Here is a 14,458-nt window from a genome sequence, read left to right as displayed (position 1 = left end):
ATTTTCAGTCTATGGCCAAAACCTACCTCATAGATTCCCTCTCAGGATTAAAAGATATAAAGGAACAGGTGCCTGGCACAGTCTGTGATGGACACAGATTGGCCAGTCCTTCCCTCTCTTCCTTTTCTACTCTACAAGGGTGGCCTAGACTGTGTCTTTCAGGGTCTACTCTGAAGCCAAGTCCATCTGACCAGAGTTTGAATGGGTAGCTGCTGTTTATTAGCTGTGGTGACTTACACAAGTTCCCTAGTTTGTCGGAACCTCCAGTTCCTTGTTGGCAAAATGCACACAAAACTGTACCTTCCTTGTAGAAGTTTTCATCATTTTTCTGATGGCATCATTAAGTGCCAGGCTTGTGCTAGGAAGTGGAGTTACCAGGTTGGGCCCAGCAAGCATGACCCCTCCTTTCAAGAAACTTACAATGTAGAGGTGAGGCATCATTGTTCAAATACATGAGTTGTTATGAGTGTCAAATAAGGAGACATGCCCAGAGATTATATTATTATAGGGGACAACTCACCCTGAAATAGTTCACAGATACCAGGTATCATTAGATTACCAAAGGGGGTGCAGTGGTTGCTGTCTTCTTCATGGGTCCCATGTGGCTACAGTCTGTTCCTAGACATGGGCCTGTTGTTTTCCAGGCTCATTTCTACACCTGAACTCATAAGATGCCCTTTTTGCAACCACTTATTCCAACCCCAATTAGGGTCTGAGATAGCTGTGAGTAGTCCGTCAGTGTAGACTCGGGATGGGTTATATCTACTCTGGAATAATGCAGCAGAATGTGTGTCCCTAATAGTCCTGAGGCAAAGACTAGGAAATTCTGATTTTATTCTCTTCAGAGCAGAGATACAATTAAAAATGTTACCACGGTAATTGGCAACATCCATTAACTTGATGAGAATTGCCCGAGGCAGCACATTTTCCCCCTTTTGCACATTATTAGTCTATAAATACACCTGGTTCCTCTCTCTCTCTTTCTTCTCTAGAACTTCCACAAATGTCCTCCCCATCCTCCCAAGCTGTCTCCTTAATGCCCTTTGCCTTTTTAATTAACTCTCTGAATTCTTCTAGCACTTCCAAATGGTACCACATAATCTTGCATCTAATTACTTGTGGCCTCGTGGCTGATCTGAGAGGGAGCAGTAGAAGTCTGCAGTACTGAGAGCACCAGGCTCAGTGTCAGCAGAACCGAGCATGAGTTCTAGCTCTGCCTTAACTACTGGAGGATCTTTAGTGACCTCAGCTTTCTGAGTGTGTCCTTCTGTGGAATGGCAACAATGATGTCTACCCCCAAGTCTGAGGCTGAGGCCCTTAAAATTAGACAACGATGTGTGCAAACCACTAAGTGCTGAGGTCTCCTGCCTGTTTCCTTCCAGCAGCTCCTTCATCTGCCTGTGACCTATTCTGTCTCTGGTCCTTGCTGAGGTGCAGCTGTAGGCAGGTTCTGGCAACTCTAAGAGAAGCCCTGTCCTGCAGGGAGCAGGCCATGCAGGTGGTAACAGACGCCTTGGGGCCCTCACTACTGGGAAGTTCCTCTGCCTTCTCATGCAATCACTTGATTAAGGTCAAGGTGGGGCAGCATAGGAGGATCCTTGACAATCAGAATTGAAGGGATTGTCAGAGCAGATGGGAGCTCACGAGGCCTTCTTCTTCCACAGCTGTGGAGTTAACAAACATCAGAGTCCAGAAATGGAAAGGGTCCCTATCTCCCCCAGATCACCAGCCCTGGCACACTCTTCAATTTGCAGAGGAAGATACTGTGCCCAGAAAGGTCAAGTGGCCTAGTTTAGGCCACCACAGCTAGTCATTGTGATTAGAATCAAGGTCTTCATCTCAATCCAGTGCTCTTTCTACTACATTACAACACAAGTTTGTATTGGACACATTCTAAATAATCTATATATTGAAATAAATGTGTGTGTGCATGCAGATGTGTTTCTGTATGCCCCATAAAGTTCTGGAAGCCTAGGTGCATGTTCATTAAGTGTGGCCTGTATCTTTTCATTCCATCTTGCTTGCTGTGGTTTGGACCTTACTTGTCTCCCAAAGGCACTTGTGTTCCAGGCTGGGATCTCAGGGTGGTGCTGCTGAGAGGTGGTGGAAACATGAAGAGGCTGGCCCTATTGGGAGGTCTTCAAGTCATTGGGGCATGTTCTGAACAGGGATTGTGGAACTCTAGCCAGTTTCTCTTGCTCTCTCTGTTTCCAACCACATAGCGAGTGGTTTTGCTTTGCCACCTGCTTCAGCCAAGATGTGCTCTCCTGCCGTATCTCAAAAAGCAATGGGGCTGACCATAGACTGAAACCTTCAAAACAGAATAAGCTTTACCTCCTTATGGTTGATAATCTCAGGTGTTTGTTATACTAACATAACACACTCCCCAAGATCAAGAGAGGAAGTTCTGAACGTTATGAAAATTTGGAGGTTTAGAGAACTAATTTGCCCAAGGTCACACATTAAGTATAGAATCAAAGTTAGGATCTAGGACCCAGGACTCCTGGCTTCTCTCTTAACCAACTCTGTAAGAGACAAAAATATTGTCTAAAAAATTCATTCTGAGCCAAAAACAGTCCCCAGTGTGATAAGTGAGATCTCAAAAAGACTAAGTGTATCACCCCAAGCCCAAGCTCAAAAGATGATGGGCAGTGAGAGTTCTGTTCATCCCCAGTTGTTTTCCTGAACAACTGAGGATGAACATAACTCTCACTACATTTATGGAGATATTCTCACACTATTGAGAATATCTCTCCATTTATGAACCTGCTTCTTTCTCAGATTGCATCCTACCTAACTTTAGTAATCCCTCCACCACCTCTGGCATCCTGATATTTATCTTATTTCTAGTCTTTATGTGGATGCACAGGCAACTCTTGGGAAATACTTGTTTTAGGAGCCACAGGGCCAAACCACTGTGCCCACAGGATTCACTGTGCCTCATCCACATATTCCTCTTTTCTACTCACCATTGAAGACACACCCACTTTTGAGGACTCCACTGCACTCTGAGCAGTATGTCCACTGTTGGAGTGCATGCCACATTTTCTTACCAGTATCTTCCCTGCAGAGCTGGTTACCATACCAGTCTGAGCACTTCTAGAGAGCTGGAACATGCTCTTACCCATCCTGGTTTTTTCTCTCCTGGTTTCCCTTTTGGTACTGGACAAATATTAGATGCTAAGTACCTGTATATGAGTAAGTGAGATGAATTGTTTAGTTGGTGGGCAGTTAGTGCTGATCTGTCCAGGAGAGATACAGCATTGTGATGAGGGGGATGATTGGGAGACCTCCTTCTCCATTCAAGCTCTTGCAGAACGTCTTGCCAATCTAAATGTCTCCCTCGGTTCCTCTTATGTGTAAGACTTTAGGACATTTTAGTGGGTACTGCTTTGTCCTGAGTCATATTCTTGTCCTTTGGCTTTATCCTGCGTGAGTGGCCATGAAGAGACACTAGGTGAACAACAGTGTGAGAGTACCTCCATAAAGCAGTGCTGTTTAGGAGTCACATGAGCTCCAGACTGTGACTTTTATGTATACACACACACACACACACATATATAATTTTAAAAAATCATAGACTTTCTAAATGACTGTACAATAAAGGTTATCTTTACATAAATTTGTTTCTAAAGAAACAGGATGAATACATATTCAGAAACAGATAAATTTGTCTAATGGTACAAGCAGAATGGAAGGGACAATGTAAAATTTTCAGCAACCAATAGTGGCTTTTCATTATCTCTTTATTCTTGCTTCCTCTGTCTCTAGAGTGATCCTTATGGCTTCTGCCCAAATATCCTGCCCTGCAGCCTGCCCATCATACCACATCCCTTAGATCCTATCACCCTCTGCCATCCTGATTCTCTGATCCCATGCATTCTTCAAGCCTAGCCCCGGTCTTCCCATCTCTGTGAAGCCCTTCCTGATCCAACAAGACTACAGGCTTTTTGAAAGCCTCTCTACCTGTGGCCTCAAAAATGTCTATTAAAGGGACAGTGCATGCTCAGGAGGGAGATAATGGGAACTGAAATACTCCCAAATCAAATGGCTCCTAACAAGGACTGTGCCAGTTCTGTGCTACCATTCTTCAAATGCTGCAATGTGCTTGGTCTGTTTAATAGGATTAATGCATCTTCTATGTGCCAACTGTCTTTTGTAGGGTGTGTTATGTAACAAGGTCTTGTTTAGAAATATGGAAGCGTTCACAGGAGCGATGACAGGCTGTAACCCACATGTATGTAGTAAACAAATTTGCCACATGGTGGCTGTCTAGCAACTCACACATAGTAGGTATTCAGTAGTTAGTTGCCAAGGGATTGCTGGTCTGATTCCTAGTTGAGCAGTCATTCCATTGTCTTTAGGTAAGTTTTCATGGATTCTCTGCGTTAACACAATCATGAAATCCCAGTGACCAAAGCTCAGCTTAACATTAAAACTGTCTTGGCTCCTATTCACTGAAGTTCTTCAGCTGAAGAACTTCCTTATCATTGGGAGGGACCTCCCGATGTATATGTATGGTTTGTCCTGGAAATATTTCATGTGGCTGCTCGATTTGATTCCAACCATCCAGAGCTTGAAAACGTGCTATATTAAATTAGAACATACTGTTTCTTTCTTTTTCTAACTGCTTCCCTGGTAGCATTACATCACACTTGTGAACCAGTATAAACCTACATGTTTTATATATATAACTTAAGCAAAAGTTACGTGAGAAATACTTTAGTCTGCCATGCAAACTGTAGTCTGATGCTTTCTTTTCCAGTGTCTTCCATTTTATGAGAAGAATTTTTGCTCTGATCCACTAAATATATAGTTTGAACTATATAGCTTGCAAAACGTTGTTCGTATTAGTAGCCCTTTGCAGGGAGAACCAGAGGTTGAAGGGACAATAGTTATCCAGGTCCCATGAGAAGGCCCAGTTCATGCAGAGCAACCTCACTGTAGGTGTATTAGTAATGACTCTTTGGCTACCCAAATGTCACTTAGTTAAAGAGCAAGACAAACAAGAGAAGAAATGCAGTTAGACCTCAGGAAGAACCCTATCCCAGAATCTCCTCTGTCCTCTATTTGCCTCTCCTCTCTTGTCTCTGGCAGACCAGCTCAAAGTATCCAAGACAGGTTCCTCCAAGTCTCATGTTACAGTCTCTCAGACCAATCCCAAAGTCTGCAAAACGAATCCCCTTGACCCAGTTTGGGGGGATGCTAGCCCTGATCTGTTCAGCTGTGGACAGGGAGGGGCAGGTACACACAGTACAGACAGGATGTGGAAGTCTGCACCTAAAATCTGTAATCTGGAACTAGTGGGCATTTGATAGTGGTGGCCGGCATGTGTGCGATTTGGAAGAGACACTCTCGAAGTGGCCGCCAGAGGAGCCCTGCGCACTTGAGCTGGATGGCATCCCCGAGGTTTTGCTGCCCCAGCATTTTCACAGGAGGATCACATTTGTCAGGCAAATCACAAATGACTGTGTTTGACAGGCCCAATATTGCTTTGAGGATAAATGGGGGAAATAGCTGCATAATAATATAAAATGAAGACTTTATTCACTTAATTGCCTAGAGATTAATTAAATGAATAAAATCTGTTTCATTATATTCTAGAAATATTTTCAACATTTATCCTACACGTACTGCCAGGGTTATTATTATTATTATTTGCATTCATGTATTTATTCATCTACTCAACAGATATTTAATAGATGCAGTGTAAGACATGTTGCTTGGCACTAGCCGAAGGAAGAGTTTAATTGGATCTAGAGTCTGTCTTTAAGGAGAACATAATCAAGAAGGAGGAAAAATTTAGATGTACAAAATCCAGATTCCCTCTCTGTGTCCTCATTTCTCACTCAACGATTGGACAATCTGATAACTGAACACCTCCTTTTTTCTCTTTTGAAAAGAGAAAACAAAAAAGATTATGCTTTGTTGATCTCAAAGTTTGCTTAGGATTAAGTGCGTTAATATGTTTAAACTGATATTTAAAACCTTGGTACAGCAGAGGTGTTCAATGAATATTAATTGCATTTAAGATAACATGAACACATAACATCATATAAAGTGTTAACACATGCCTCTCTTGTCTAAATATTTTAAATATATTTAATTCACTTACTTCTCATAAAAAATAATGACAAGAGTGCTATTATTATCTCCCTGTTGTGCAGATGAAAGAGTTTGAGGCATGGAATGGTGAAGTAAATTGCTCATGATCCCACAGTTAGTGAGGGATGGAGCCAAGCCCCTGACCTAGCTTCTAGCAGCAGAATTTATGCTCTTCCTTGTATCTCTGGTGCCTGGGAGGAGATGCCATTGTGGTCTGAGGTTATGTTTTGGGCTTTGAGAAGTGATTCTCCATTCTGACTATCTACAAGGTGCTGAATCCTGTGCGGGCTTCACTCCCAGCTGGCAGTTCTACAAGTGTGACTCGTAACCATCATCATTATGTCATCTGAATATTTCCTAAGATCCATGCATGTTCTTGGCCCCCACCCAGACCTATCAAATGAATGGTGCTGGAGATACATCCCAGCATCTATCCCTGTCTTAACAAGCATGCCAGGAGATTCTGTTGTACTAAAATCACTATGGGAATGAAAGGACTGTTACTCCAGATCAGTTAAACCAGAATTCTTGGAAGGAGGGCCTACACATTGGTATTTAATATTTTAGAGACTTTCTTTCCTAAAGAAATTCTAATGTTCAGCCAGGGTAAGAAGCTTTCTTGGGAAGTGGGTCCTAAGCTGAGTGGAACCATAGCAAGGCCAATGCAGAGGGAATTGGAATGGATATCCCCAGTGGAAGGACAACTTGTAGGATGAATTGGAGAGATGTGTTGAGGTACGACAGGGTGACACCAGTCAACAACAGTGTATTATATATTCCAAAATAACAAAGAGAAAATGATCACCACAACACAGAAATGATGGGTGGGTGATATGGTAATTAACTTGATTTAAATCATCCCACATTGTGTACATATATCAAAACATTACATTATACCCCATTAATGTATACATGTTTGACTCATCAATTAAAATTATATTCATTTAAAAAGATTATTTTGTGGTTACCATGCCTAGCTGACTAGTTGGTTGAGTACTTTGACTTTATTGTAGCTTACTCACAGTATCTTCCTCCCCTTACCCAGTTTTTACCCTGGAATCCACATCCACACAGAGGAAATGCACTGGATTTGGCCCTTCCACTCCCTCCTGACAGCTGAGTGTGTTCTGAAGAGGCCGGGACTGAAGTTCCAAGTTAGATTCTAGGGCCACTTGACACAGACAAGCCATATCTCTGGGCAGTTGCAGAGGCTCAGTTTTCTGATTTTGGAAGTGAAGGGCTTGGATGAAATGATAATGTTTCAAAAGTTTCTGTATCTGGCTGCCTTGGGGACTGTCGGGTCTGAGCGAGCTGTCTTGGTTCCTGAGAAGTCCCTGTCTGACCTATTTTACGTGACAGGACTTGAAGACTGTTTGTACAGAGGGCATGGTTGCCAAAAATAAGCTGGAAACCACTCCACCTTTTTCATGTTCTCCTGTCAGTAACATCTGTGAGTGTGTGGTTCTAGGAGGGGATTCTAGTTTCTTCCCTGGAGGTTTGATGATGGTTCTCTATTTCCCTTTGTTCCCTATGCCCTTGGTCTCAGAACTCAGAGGTGCTCCCTATTTTGAAGAATAACCAATGTCCTTTCCCTCTTCAAGGTTTCAGATGATCCTTGTGCTATTATTGGGCTCATTAATTGTTATCAAATTAGCAACAATAAATTCCCCCAAGTGAAGACTATCCCACACATCATTCAGCTCTGGGTAGTTCTTTTCCCTCTCCTTTCTCCACACCAGGTGAGAAGTCCACAATATAAACATCATCTGGAGCATAAGAAGGCCTGTTAAATCTCTTTAGGACCCCAGAATGCTGTAGGCATTCTGAAATGCTGTAGGCATGTGAAATTTGTCCAACTGAATGAAAGTGTTTTCATCATTTGCCAAACACTGTGATTGAATAAACTGATATATTATCCTATAAAAGCCCCCTGAGGTCAAGGATCACATCTAATAGGGGAAAGAAGATGATTTCAACACAGGCATGATTTCTGCACTGCAGAGGAGAACAGGGTGTCACTGGAGACCTTATCAAGAGCTCCTTCCTGGGATTTGTGGTGTACAATCAGTCTAGAGAGGGAGAAGGCATCTGAACTGAACCCTATTGGGGCATGGAGTTCAGTACCCAGCATCTAGAGTCACATGGTCATCAGTAGGCCTCACCCAGTGTGGGACTGAGATGTGGGAGAGAGGAAGGCAGTCAGGAGGATGGATCAGCCTATCTTGCCCTTCAAATTAAAGCTAATGATAGCTAAAATGTACAGAACTCTTCCTTTGTGCCAAGAACTGTTCAAAGTGTCTACCGCTCAGCTCATTCAACTCTCGTTACTCTATGAAGTAGGTATTATGCTCCTCCTGTTTGACAGATGTAGAAACTAAGAACTTTTGTTGGCACATATGTGTAAAATGTGATTGGGAGTTTTATTTATTTATTTATATTTTTAATTTATACAATAGCTAAACTGTGATTGGGAGTTTTTAATAAAGGCCCTGACTATTTCTTTCTTGAAGAAGCCTGGTAAAATCTACTAGGAAACATTAGTTTTTCCACAATTAGTGTTCAGGAAATCCCTGTGGTAGAAGAATTCGTGATGGAGGAATTTAAAAATGTTCATAAGGGTTTTCTTAGACTGATGTCTGATTGTAATATCTTAACTCTATTTCTTCCCACAAAACTTTGTTTTAAAATCGCTTAATTAAAACCAGAAATATAGCACATCCAAAACAGGCACCATGGAGGACAGCTTACATTTTGTATCAGCAGTAGCATGTGGACACAATTTCTCTGCACCATCTGATACTTTCTAGAAGCTCTCTTCCATGCATTTTTCAATGGGATGCATATAAATACACCTTTTCTTTGTTGCACACACTACCACAGGGAGCCTTACCTGTCCTATGTTTGGTTATACATTGGATACTGCTACTGGCCATCTGCTCCATCCTGGTCTAATGTTAGCCCTAAAATAGGTGAATGCTTGAGATGGAAGAGGTGCCAAGGCATTCATGAAGGTGCTTCTTGGCACACCTAAGCCAGCCTCTCATCTCCTTCCCACCAGCCTTGGCAATTCTCCATCCCCTCTTACACATCTCAGCTCCTTCCACCCTCACAGATCTCAAGAGTCAAGCTCAAGCCCCAAAATTCCTTTTTCCTGAATGGTTTTTATCTTTCTTTGCAAAAATCTCTACTCACTACTCTTTTACCATTGACCCAATCTCTTTTTCTATTCCCAACTTTCCCTTTTCACCAATTATCACCAATATGAGTGACTCTCAATTGCTGTAGTGAGAACCAAGATGTTCCGTGATTTTGAAAACATGTACAAAATGCCCTCGTATTCCTTACGGTGCTGCTATGAGGGACTTTGGTTTGAGGGAAGCGGACAAGAGGCATGTTGATGGGATCCTCAACTCTGGGAAGGATGTATGGACCCAAATCCAATTCTTCATCATGGGTGGGACAGTTTACAGGGAAAGTTAAGCACCTGGCTCCAAGCCACCCACTCTGTTCAAATCCTAATTTTACTGCTTCTTAGCTACGTGACTTTGAGCAAGTAGCTTAAGCTCTCTATGGCTGATTATGCCCTTTTAAAATAGGGGGAAAGATTGATTTCTAACTCATAGTTGATGTAAGGATTAAAAGAGATCAGCATCTGTATGTAAAATAGTGCCTTGGAACATGGTGTACTCTCAGTATCTGAGAACTGTTATTATCATGTGGCTTTAGGCACATTACTTAATCTCTCTTATTATCCTCATTTTACCAAGGAGGAAAATTAGATAAATGGTACCTTCCTTAAAAACTCATTTTGAGGATTAATTAAGATAATGCTTATAAATACTAAACACAATGCCTGACACAGAAATGGTCTCAATACCCATTAGCATTTGTCATCATTATTATATGCACTTTCCCAAACATTTCTACAAGTGTATCCCTTCTAACTTCTCCCCTTCCCCACCCCACAAAAACCCACCAAATATTTCTATCGTGTGTTTCTTTGATTGGTCTGTGTGTGTGTGCATATTTCTTACAGTAAGTTTCCAGAATTAAGGGCTTTAAGGTTTTGGACCTGATTGTTTCTGCTTGATGAGTGTCAGGTAGTTTCTTGATACCATAGTGTGGTCCAGAAAATCAGTAGTTGATGGGCTTCTCTGCAGCGTTGGTGTTTATACTGGGAGAGGAAGTGCAGTTTCTGAATGCTTATTTGCTACCTTGTTAGCAGGGACTGCATAGAGTCCAGGAAGTGATTAAATGTATCCAGGTAAAGCTGTGATTTTTTCCCCCAATAGGAGATACTTAGCAATGTCTAGAGGCACTTCAGGTTGTCATGACTGCAAGAATGCTACTATATCTAGTAGAGACCTGGGTTACTGCTAAATATTTTGTGATGCACAGAACAGCCCCAACAAGGAAGAATTATCTGGGCAAAAATGTCAACAGTGATAACATTGATAACTCAAGGCTACTGCTGCCAGTACTTCCAAGTGGGCAGTGCCATCTCTGTGCTGGATGAGGGTCTGTGGGCCACAGCTCTGAGTATGGGGAAGAATGTTCTCCTTCCCTAGATATCTAAGTTATTTTGTTACCTCTCTGATTGGCATATTTCTTCCCCTGTGGACCCAGGGACAGAATTGCTTTGAGATTTCTTACTCCTATCATTCAATCCAAAGAAATGCCTAATCTTGAGCTGTGTGATGTAGCAACCGTTGGAGAAATATACTCCCTGCCTTCAGGAAGCTTACTGTCTAATGGACTGCATATCAATGAGCTATTATATTTGCAACTGATGGTGTAAACAAATAAATGCACTAACACCCTCATCCATAAAGCAGCCTGTTGACTCTTGTGTCCAAGCAAGCTGCTCCATCTGGGTGGGCTGGACATGAATGGATTCAGATCTGAAGGCTCTCGATGGTACCTACCTGTATATCCATCTATTTCTCAGCATGCTTCCATTTGTGTGATCTCTAAGGTGTGTGTGTGTGTATGTACCTATGTACTGTTCTGTTTCTTTCTGTATCTTGGTTTGTGTTTTTGTTTCTCTACTTCTTGTCTTGACCACAGTCCTCATTTCATCTCCTCTCCCTGTCTCTTACCCACTGTCCATTCTCTTTGTCCCTGTATGTCCACATCATTCTTTTAGACTTGGTCTTCCTATTGGACTGGAAACATTTGTCGGGGTAACCAGAGAAGAAATAGAATTCTTTCCTCTCTCCTGCAATTGGAGGAATCCCATGGAGATCTCAGTTTTCCTGACATGTCCTGATTTCTCAAGCCCACCTACCTCATGGTCATGAGGAATCACAGGACATCCTAGGGGTGCAGAGGGTTGGGCCACTGAGCTAGGCCAAACTAGCCAAAGCACAGATTGAGTGGGTAGAACATACAGGATGGGAGGGAAAGGGCATTGAGCCAACAAAACCACAGGTGTTCATTCTAGTGAGCCAAGCTCAGCTCAAAGGGAGACCAGTTTCATCACCGTGTAACTGTGGGAGGGTGCACCATCAAGACTCTGAGTTCTCTGCATGTGTGAAGGAGAGAGGTGAACGTGAGCTGTTGTCATCTAGGAGAGCTTCCAGGAGAACTTGATTCTTGGTACAGACTTGAGGTTGAGTAGGATTTAGTTAGATGGGAGGGAGTGAGAAGACCTGAATAAGAGAACCACTTCTCTGGTTTATTTGCCTTTTTTCAAGCTCTGCAGAGGCAAGGACTTTCTTCCTTTATTAGCAGAGCACAGCATTTGATGACCACAGTCAGGCTGAGCCATTATGGTTCCAACTGTGTCCATGCCACCCTGCCTGTGGTCATGGGGAAAGGGTAGAAGAATGACAACCGAGAAGCCTGTAATCCTGAGAATACCAACTCTATCATAAAGAAACAGGAGACTGCTGAGCAGAGGAAGTGTCAGTATAGTCCTTTCTGGTGCCCTCTGTCCCTGTGTGTCTGACCTCAAGTGAGTTTCACATAGGAATTTTGGCCTCGACACAGGGAGACTGAGTTGTTACATTAGTCAACACAGGGAGCACATAATAGGTACAAGGCATGTTAGTGTCAATGTTTCCAAGATAAATAAGCCAGGGTCCTACCTCTTTAAGATTTATATCTAAGTAGGAAAGACAGAAATGGTAATAACATAAGGGATATGATTGACTTATGCAAACAAAGATCCTCAAACTTGGCTGCACATGGAAATTCCCATGGAGATTTAAAAGAACACTGATGGCCTGGCTCTGTCCTCACAGGTTCTAGCTTTCTTGGTCTAGGGAGGCGGACCAGGCATCAGTATATTTCAAAGCCCCCCTACTAGTGGTTCTCATGGGCAGCCAAGTGGGAGGACCACTGAGGTAAGGATGCCATGGTTTCGCAGAGAAAGGCTCGTGAGTGAGATGAGGGAAGGCAGGACTGCTGCAGGGGTGAGGCCGGGCTTGCTCAGAAGGAGATCTGAGACTTGGCTGGAGAAAAGCAGGAAGGAGATGGTAAGATAAGGCGCACATCAGAGCTGCTCTGGGACAGGAAGTCAAGACATCTGTCTATTTCTGAACTAATCTCCGTGTGACATTAGACAAACATAAACTTCTCCACGCCTCAGTTTCTCCTCCAGTCAAATATGTCTAATGATACCTGCTCTCCTTACCTTAGGGGTTTGCTGTTAGGATCCAATGAGGTAAAGAAAAACAAAAAGATAGTGTGTCAATGACCATTGGGAAAAATAACCCATTAGAGTAACGCCTCATTTATTCAGCTTCTTTAGGGGAAAAAAGTAATTTGTTTTTTTTTTTTAAGAGAGAAAGAATTTATTTATTTGTTTAGTTTTTTGCAGACACAACATCTTTGTTTGTATGTGGTGCTGAGGATTGAACCTGGGCCGCACGCATGCCAGGCGAGCGCGCTACCGCTTGAGCCACATCCCAGCCCAGAAAAAAGTAATTTGTATAAGTAAACTTTTTAGATGACTGAAGTATGATCTTTCAAGACATCGTCATTTTAACAGAAAATGATTTTTTTCCCTTTAAAAGATATCATTCGCCAACCTGGTTTCTTAAACAGAGAGCATGGGTGGATATCGCTAGCCCCCACTCCTTTTTTCTCTGTGCCTTCAATTCCTTGCCATAGATGTCAGACCCTGAACCATGCTCTAATATAGTAATGCCCAGGGCTATTGAGAAGTGTAGGTGTTTATGGTGTGGAAGATTGGGCTTGGAGTTCTTAGGTCTGTTTCTCATCTATTTTCTATTTGTCTTGCCACCTAGGTATCAGTTGTTGATTCTCACCATTAATCTACTTGATTTCTAACTTGCTGTTTTCTACCTACTGAGTTCTGGCAATCCAGGAAACCAATCTTAAGATGGTGTTTAAAATAGGAATAAATAGACTATGAGCTGAGCTTGCTGGAGAGAATGTGCTCTTTAGCACACGATGGGGTAATGCCTGTGGGCACTTTTAGTTGACTTTCTGGGCCTCACTGTGGCTGCATACCTAAGGTGGGAGACAGCTACTTGGGCTTTTAATGGGGAAGTTTAGAGATCCACAAGGTTATTTGTAGGGATTCTCAGCCTTCCTTCTTCTAGCTATTGGCCAGAGATCACTAAGTTTTCTCAATCCAGTTACTGGGAGAATTCTGTCTCTGCCAGACCAGGTTTAAATGTTGTTGTTTGCAAGAAAGGAGAGAGGAAGGGTAAATGGGATCAAATCAGGAGGGCACACATTGAAACCCACAGAACAGGGCAGGAAACAGTGTGGAGGTAATCAGGAGTGTCAAGACCAAGGAGAAAAGAGGACCTCACAGAAGGGGGTGGGTGGTGGAGAAGGGCCAAGGACAGAGGTTTAGACCACCATCAGTGGAGTCTGTCGTCTCCTCCTCCTCCTCCTCCTCCTCCTCCTCCTCCTCCTCCTCCTCCTCCTCCATCATCATCATCATCACCACCTCCTCCTTCTTCTTTTTTTGTTTCCTTGAGTTTTTAACTCACTAACACTACCTAGGACTCAGGCATTATGACCATTACAGGTGACAAGTTTCTAAGGCCAGCCACACTGCTGTGTTGCCTGAGCTCCCATGGTGCAGGACAGTCCTGTTTGAGAGAGCCGAATGCCAAGTAAGGACCCCAGGTACTTCCACTTTGTCGGCTGCTGTCCCCATCCTTACTGAGCCTCTATCTCTCCCTTCCTTCCCCAGGTCGGTGGCTGGACTGGATAAGGAGGCGGACCTGGTGCACATGGAGGTGCGGACTGCTGACGGATGTGAGTGCCCTGCAGCTCAGGCTAGCCCCCCCCCCACCCCCAGATCTGCCTGCAGGTCTCTCTCCTCCCCCAATTTGCATTTTAATGGTTTGGGAAGATGAAAAGCCCCTAG

The 14,458-nt window shown here is 43.1% G+C and overlaps 1 protein-coding gene across 1 annotated transcript in view; it reads left to right on the top strand.

The window, feature by feature from the left end:
- The window catches only part of Sorcs3 (sortilin related VPS10 domain containing receptor 3), a 579,229-nt gene that overhangs the window by 398,223 nt on the left and 166,548 nt on the right, over positions 1-14,458 (top strand). The window contains exon 6 of the mRNA XM_027930160.2: positions 14,282-14,346. Within this exon, the coding sequence (XP_027785961.2) occupies positions 14,282-14,346 (65 nt within the window). The remainder of the gene's footprint in view (positions 1-14,281; positions 14,347-14,458) is intronic.

This window comes from Marmota flaviventris, chromosome 4 (assembly GCF_047511675.1).
Source record: "Marmota flaviventris isolate mMarFla1 chromosome 4, mMarFla1.hap1, whole genome shotgun sequence".
Taxonomy (NCBI): domain Eukaryota; kingdom Metazoa; phylum Chordata; class Mammalia; order Rodentia; family Sciuridae; genus Marmota; species Marmota flaviventris.
Note: the sequence above shows the minus strand (reverse complement) of the source record. Positions and strands in the feature narration are given on the sequence as shown.